At 45.7% G+C, this 7,975-nt stretch overlaps 1 protein-coding gene across 3 annotated transcripts in view; it reads left to right on the plus strand.

The window, feature by feature from the left end:
- LOC100742623 (myocardin-related transcription factor B) overlaps positions 1-7,975 on the plus strand; it is a 250,068-nt gene that overhangs the window by 134,932 nt on the left and 107,161 nt on the right. Inside the window, exon 2 of one of the 3 annotated variants that reach the window (XM_024365539.2) lies at positions 1,728-1,838. The exons of the other annotated variants lie outside the window; for them this stretch is intronic. Within the exon in view, the coding sequence (XP_024221307.1) occupies positions 1,781-1,838 (58 nt within the window). The 5' untranslated portion in view covers positions 1,728-1,780. The remainder of the gene's footprint in view (positions 1-1,727; positions 1,839-7,975) is intronic. 3 annotated transcript variants of the gene reach the window in all.

Genomic DNA, 7,975 nt, shown 5'->3' on the forward strand with positions numbered 1-7,975 from the left:
AAGAATGGGCCGCCGCAAAACGGAATAAAAAATAGGTCAGCCGGCGCGTATCGTCCTGACGAACAAGTCACTCTCACGAACTGTCTCCGAGGCACCTTGGACGGGTCCTCGGTTGCGCGATAGGTGGGTCAGCCTCGGCCAGTGTTCTTCGTCTCGGTGAGTCATTGCTGGGCCCCGCGGCGCTGCGGCCTGGCGCCAGCGTTACGCAACACAACCAGCGGCACCCTCGCGCCGCACCGCACCGAAGACGATGTTCGCGATTACAAGTTCGCCAAGACGTGGACCTAGCCTATTCTGTGGTTTCCGATTTTCAACTTCCAACAATTTTTCTACGAGTGTTTGTTCTGTGATTCGTGCGGTTCTTGGGTGAAAGCAAGTTGACGAAGCGGCAAGTCGATTCGATGACTGGACGTCATTTTCAATTGGACGTCTCTTTCGGTGTTTGGAGAATGGGAAGATAAAAGTTTGTTAAGCTACTGGTCCATGAGATTTCTAATTTCAGAATGGCAGTTATAGAGTTATAAAGACGAATGAAACGACAGAATATTATTAATATATATATGTTCGTGTATTTCGTATAGTTAAAAGGACAAAATATACTTTCAATTTATACAGCCTATATGTAGTTTCTTTCTTATTAATTACGTATGTACATATTGAAAATAGAACAATGCAAGCGGCTAGGGCATTAACGCGAATTTCAACAAGATCATAAGTCACTTTGAATATTCGCCATTCAAAACGTAAATTCCCTGGCTGACGAGAATAGCTGGAGGCGGCGTATCGCCATGAAGCGGCAGATTTTGCACGCTTTCCTTCTCCGACAGAAGAGTTACCACGTGCGGGGATCGCTTTCATAGGCGCTGTTCCTCGCGATTATGCCGCAAATACGCTGGTTTCACGCGTAAAGGATCACCGTGTTCGCACAGCTGGGAAAGATAGTGATTTGCAGACCTTCGAGAACGCTGCCCTCGTAATAGAGGCTAAGATTACGAACGAGCTGTTTGCCTTCTTCGCAAGATCGATAGCCATCGACGCATAATTTCGCGATCAAACGTGCTATTGCGCCTGATGATCATCGCTATCGAATCGCGAGTCTCGCTCGTAAAAGATCTTCGTTTTTTCTGTCGCCTTACGTACAGCTGTAAATTTCTGAGTCTCTTCGCGATCTTCGTTCAAGGTTCTTTCTCTTCGTCGTGTCCATGTCAATGTTTCTGTTTGGCACCGATGTTAATTATTCGTGCGCCGTAATTGCGCTCGAATACCGGCGACGTTAAGAGAGATATTACAGGTTGGGTCATGTATTCGAGTCAGCGATATCGAGAAAGATAGAAAGAACAACGCTTGGTGTTTTCACGAGGTCAGATAAAGGAGAGTTCAATGAGAAACGCCTTAATCGGTTCAAGGAACTGTCCCGGGTCTCGAAGGAGACTCGGGATCGATTCGAAGGCTGGCGCGTTACGATCCAGCGTTTTACGATCGAACTCCCCCAACGTCCTGATAATATTCCAGGGGATAAATCTTGATGGCGAGGTTTTAAGGCGTGCTGCACACATGCACGCGCATTTACACGAGGCGATGTTACGGTCAGCGGGAGTTTCAGCTCTCACGCCTCCGCTTTGGCCTCGTGAGATTTCGAGAGCCACGCGAACGCGTCGATGAGCGTGAAGAAACGCGCGTAAATGATACGCAAGCCTCCTGAAGTTTTCTATACCTTTCTGTTCCAGGTAAGACAGTTCTCCCTTTACGTCGTTTCTCTGGACACGTGGTCCGATCGCCGATGAATAGGACAATCGAACCGCTCGGAAACCACGTTGATCAATTTCGTAAATTAAAAGGTACAGAAAAGCGATGTTAGAAATGAAACGAAAGCGATGTCAAGTTTAGCTTCTGAGAGGCTTAATTAATTATCAAGTATCTAAAAGTATCTTAGATTTTATCCAACTTGTCAAAATGCAAATTTGACACGAGTAAATTTTGCACGCGAACCTTGCACGCAAGGTAGATGGAAATCAACGATTTCCGAAAGAAAAATAACTACGTGAAACACATCGAACAGAGGTTCTCGATGATCCCTAGGCTCGTTCTCAATCGTTTATCAGAATTTCGAACGGCGCACTCGGTCACGACCACCCAAGGGCTCGAAACTTCCTGGTGGTAATCGACCGGCTAAATACGTACCTCGCATTTCCTGAAGCATCGTCGCGTAAATACGGACGTTTCGGTGGAACTGGTTGTTTCGAAACAGACCCGCGAGCGTTCGTTTCGTATGTCCGTACGGAGAAATAACCGCGAATTTCGAAGATACCCGCTTGCAATTCACGGTATCGTTAAATAATACTTATTGAAGATCGTATGTCTGTCATGTGCTCCAGAAATCGATCGAATACACGTTAAATATAGGTGCTCGATGGCAATAACTTTTCGATAAGTAGCAGACCAAGAAGAGGATATCTCGCTTCACTTAAGGAGCATTCGATTTTTATTTTAATCGATCTTAAATACTCTTTTTGTTTAATTGTATAATATTCTGTTCTGAAGCTGAAATACATTGCGAACAGTCAATAGCTCCATTTGCCTTCTCAGATCATTCCAGGTGTCTCGTAATTTCTCCTGGGGGATTACTTTTCCACAAATCTCGACGAAAAGTATAATTTACCGGTGTTGATCACAGTGATCCACAGCGATCAGTTGATAAAGATCCCTACTGATCATTGGGCAGAGCGCACGGGTCCACCTGTACCGTAATTTGAATAAAACATATTCCCCCGTCCCGTTTACGATGTCGTAGCCCGCGGCCCCACTCCGACGGCTGATTAATTCGCAGTTCATTCGCTACACGCCAGTTTATCGGTAAACGCGTCAATTTACAACGTCGTTGCGCGCACGGCTTACTCCGCTGGTGGAGAATAGCGATGGCCACCCAAGCAAACGTAACCCAGCTCCCAGAATCCCAGACTATCCTCTCGATATTTCTGATTCGTGTACGTATCGACTCGGAAATCGTTATTATCCTCGTAAATAAGAACGAAGCAGTCGCGTGTTGTCTCATTCGCGCGAATAAGTAGACGTGGCAATGCAGAACTTTTGAGTATGTTTCGAATGCTTATCGATGTGGATGAATTATCTTCTAGGTTTGCCTAGAATAGGAGATTCCTAAAGAGTAATAGTGATGAGAAATTGCGAGAACACACAATTGAGGAGCGTCGAAGAGCAACAGGGATCTAACAAAGGATACAAAATTTAGGTAACCAGAAAGAATATATAGAATCATATAGTAACAAGACACATCTGCAATCTAAGCGCTCTAATCTTCGAACCTTCTTAATGTTACTTACGTTTCGATACCAACGATAGGAATGAAGACCGAGTCTCTGTCGTATCTAAGTAGATCGCATAGAGAACAGAAAGTCGACGATCCCCATAAGTTAACTCGGAACAAAGGAGAACTATCCTTAGTTTCCCCAGAGACTATCGGGCTCGTGGTCGCTAACGAGCGAGAGGAGACCGAACCGCCGCGATGGCGCGGCTTTTTCGTTCCTGATAAAGTAGAACGTGTCGAGGCTATCGCAAAACGAAGCTAGGCGTCCCGAAGAATAATCGGTATAGGCTCGGCGGCTGATACGCCCTCGCCCGTGAGAATCGTGCGAGATAAACTAATGACGAATCCGTGCAACGGCACGTAAAAGTACACGAGAATCAGACTTTCCTGAGCACCCGGCTCCCGGTGATACGATAAACGGATGATGCATCGCGCGCGTTGCCTACCGGAGTTTCGATCGTAAGACGATCGCCGCTTGTGCGTTTCTTCGATGCTCGCTCGTGGGTGGACCGGTAGACGTGGATTGATGGCTCGCGTTGCCGCCACGTTGCCCGCTGTTATAGAAATTTCAGAGCGAGTCCGCTTTCTGGTGTTCGTCGTTCGATGAGAGATTCGGCGATAAGCGGTGGTTGCTCCTTTTATGGAAAATTGTTCGAACGATCTTCAAACGGAATTATAGAAAATGAAATAGAAACGATTATCGTTGGATCATAGATGCTTCTAAAGAATTTCACTTTGTCGATGAAACAAATCAGAACCCGTTTTCGACCAAGAAATCGAATCTCGTTGGTACTCGCGCGTGATTCGAGCGCGGTGTGTGGAGAAGAGGGCCGGTTCGGCCGCGAGCGGCAAAAGAACAACAGAAACAAGGCCCCAGGGTGGCGATCAGGGACTATAGGTGCCCGCAGATGCTCATAAATCTTGTCCTAACGCTCGGTTTATTACTTGTAATCAAGCAACCATGAATTCTGCTGAAATCTCCTACGTTATAGTCAGCCGAGCTGCCTTCTACTTATCCTCCTTTTGCGCTTGCATCAACCCCCGCCCGATACTTTGCTACCGCCTGCAACTACCCCTGTACTTTTCCACCTTTGAAATTTCTATTTCGTTGCAAGGAAAAAATAAGAAATTATTCCTGACGTATTTCTTCGAATCGTATCCTGGTCAAAGTCGACGTACGTCTTCGCTGCTATATTTCTCCAAGTCTCGGCTCTAGAAACTACTTGTATAACTGTGGTATTCAATATTCTCCGTTTGATAAGCAACGGTCGTTAACTAATGATCTTCAAACGGACCGATCTGTTTTTCACCTAATATCCGCTCGAACGTTCGTTGTATGACCGTCGGTGCCTTGCTTGGCCATTATCGACGCTTTACCAGCGTAATGGCTTCGAAATGACTCTCGAACCGGTGAGACGGGAAACCGATTCTACCCATTCATTAGTAGCAGTGATTTTTAATGAAACGTAGGCCAGAGGGAGATTTCTCTTTGAACGAGACCGTGTTCCTTTCCAATGAACTTGTATCCGTCGTAATTATACGGGGTGTTGAGTAGAGGCGAGAAAAAAGCGTTATGTAAACACCGTTTGAGAAACGACGAGATATTTTCTTAAACAGCGTGCATAGGAGTCTAGTTCTGTAGAAAGACGAGTAACTCGAGTTTATTATTTTTTCTTCGGTACGTACGTCAGATACCATGAACTATTCTATCGATAATTAAACAACGATAGAGTTTTCGTTTCTACCATTGTTTCTCATTTTTCATTTTGAATTAAATATTTTGAAGTTAATATTTTAGCGATTCGAAGGTATCCTATCAGCAAGCTACAAGAATAACAATCTACATTTGCAATTTAAAATTCTTTGAAATAACTAGCCTCGAGGGTATTCTAATTTGAAATGCAACTATTCATCGCGTCTATCTTTTTATTTCGGCCCTGTTAAACGATAATCGGTCGTCCAAGCCTATTAAATACGATACGACAAACTGTCCCATCCCTCTGTGAACGAATTCTCTGGAGCTACGATGGAACTGACGTTGCTAACGGGGATATAAACAATGCTCCTTCCAGGCGGTTTTTATCGTCGAATGGCTGGTCCCGGGTAAAATAAAACCAAGTAACGGGAGCACCTCCCGCGGAGTTTTGGAAATCGCACCAGAGTCGGGCCAAGTTTTTTCCTCTTGGTCCAGGGCCTGGCGTGCTTCCATGGTCATTACCTTTACGATCAATCACACCGCTCATTATCTTTAAGAGCGCGGTGTTACACGGCGGTCGTTACACGTTACGACGTATTGGTTGCGCGACCGCGAAAACGCCGCTCCATTATACACAAACGGCGCGACTCCTTTATTTTGTTATTTCCCGTGCATTACCGGTACTCCTTTCTTTCATCGACATCCTGTCGATCAACGATGAAAATTTCATAACGTCGCGGAGTTCAAATTCGAAAGCTTTCGAACAAGCTTTTCGGCATTATCCTGGTATCGAGTTAGTTAATCGCAGATACGCATAGGTTAGTGCCAATGATTCTTCGAAGGTGACAACTAAGAACAAATTCGAGTCAGCAACGATGCAACGAATACCTGTACCTTATAGTCCCAGGCTCCTCAAGCTCTCACTTTTAGGAGAACGCCATCGAGCGTATTCACGCAACCATTTTCACGTTATTCCTGTTTCTTATCAGCGATAGTATCTATGACTACTAAGCGTTCGAACATCGTCAACGATGGCTATCTCATCGGAGAAACGTTTCACCTGTCACCCGCAATCAAGCGTAGGAACGAAATCGAGGAAGGAAGGTGAAGGATGAGAGAGCGTGCGCTCGTGGCCGACGTAACGACAAAGCGGGCAGACTACGAAGCGCCAGACGAATTTTCGGCGGCGTTCGTGAAACCGCGGTTACTCGTAAATCACCGAAAACGCGCGTGCTCGGATCGCTTTCAGCCACGATAGAGTCACAATTAGCGGCTGTCCGTGATCAATTAATAACACCTCTGAGCACACACGCTTCTCTTAGCACTCGACGAGCTGTCGCTCATCGGATGCGCTAATTAATCCACGCGTATCCCCCCGACGATTAATCACACCGTCGTCGTTTTGAACGTTCTCTTGAAAATTCGTTTATACGTCGATCGACGGTGCTGTAGCTCGATGCTGCGGCGCCAACAGGATTTATGGGCTGATGAGTCTCGATTTTTATAATCTGTGAATTGTGGAACCTTTCAAAGCGAATACTTACAGAACCAGAGGAACTAAGTATTCCCTTTTCTTTATATCGATTTCTTTATTACTATTTGGCCAACAATAAGAACCAATTATATCTTTACACGTTCTATTATACATATACTAATGTATCTTTCTTTCTCTCCCAATAAATACAATTTACATATTGGAGCTGGCATCTTATCGTTGCAAACTTTTCACATATCGAAGAACGTTTGAGTCAAGTATTACCTTCAGCCGATCGAAGGAATGTAAGTAACGCAGAAAATAGCTACGAGCCGTTGAATGGTTGGCGTCAGGGTTCCTCCCGATCGAAACCGAACGACCACGATAATTACGGTGTTTCTCACTTCCCATCGTGCGCGCGTCTCTTCCGTCTTTACGTTTAGAAGACCGTGCGCTTGGAAATAATCGTAGGTTGTCACGAGGCTCACCTCGGCTGACCTCCTCCGTCGTATATTTCACTCGATGATAATTGTTAGCGATAATTCATTTCATCTGGCGCACGAATGGCAACGCGCGGATTTTCCTGAAACGTATCAATTAGAATCGTTCGCGAGAAATTTCTGCAGATCCCTCGGACACACCCTCCGAGCAAGTACCAATTTCATGCAAATACGACGGCCAATTAAATTCGACTTAGTCTCCGTGCCGTTTGATTAGATCTTTGAAATCTGTTCGTAACGCGTAGCTCGTACGATGTTTATTCTATTTTGCAAGGCGGCTGTTGCGTAGTCGAAATTATTTACGACGTATTGAACATTATGCGCGAGCCGTCGTTTCTGCGCGCGATCAAAATCAATTTGTATCGTGGAAGAATTCTAATTGACTCTAACCAGCTCCAGCCACTAATTCAATTGCGAGCACGCGCGCCACTTGCGGATGGACACTCACTCACACGTACGCGTTTACAAAGCCACGTTTACGCAGAACCTTGAATCTCTCTCACGTATAAGCCTCTTCGAAGCCAAACTGTTCAACTGCACTTTTTTTTCTTTTTTTTATTCGTTCCCTCGTTTACTTCGAAATAATTGGAAAACTAATTAGAATCACTTTATGGTGAACGACTAAATTCATCTTTAATACCAAAAAATCTCCTTTACTTTTCAACCCTTATCAAACTTGATGGATAAGCCGCTGCCGCTTGAGAACGCGTTCCTGGCGAGGTCGAGGCGCGATCGAAAGCGTCGCCCGCTGGCTGAATGTTGGTAATGAGAAGGCGAAAGGGAAATAATGGTGGACGGAGCTCGAGGCACGGTACCGTGGCACGTGACGTCCGAGGAGTCACGAGCAGGCATTTCCGCAGCGGTTCCGCAGACGTGACGCGTTCTCCTCCAGCTTGTTTTACGTGGGTTCACAGGCTATCTTTCCCTGTCGCGCGCACGCGACTGTTTTTCTTCCGCTCTCGTCGCACCGCCGCCGCCGTCGC

The sequence above is a fragment of the Bombus impatiens genome, unplaced genomic scaffold (assembly GCF_000188095.3).
Source record: "Bombus impatiens unplaced genomic scaffold, BIMP_2.2 scf_0136, whole genome shotgun sequence".
NCBI classification, from domain to species: domain Eukaryota; kingdom Metazoa; phylum Arthropoda; class Insecta; order Hymenoptera; family Apidae; genus Bombus; species Bombus impatiens.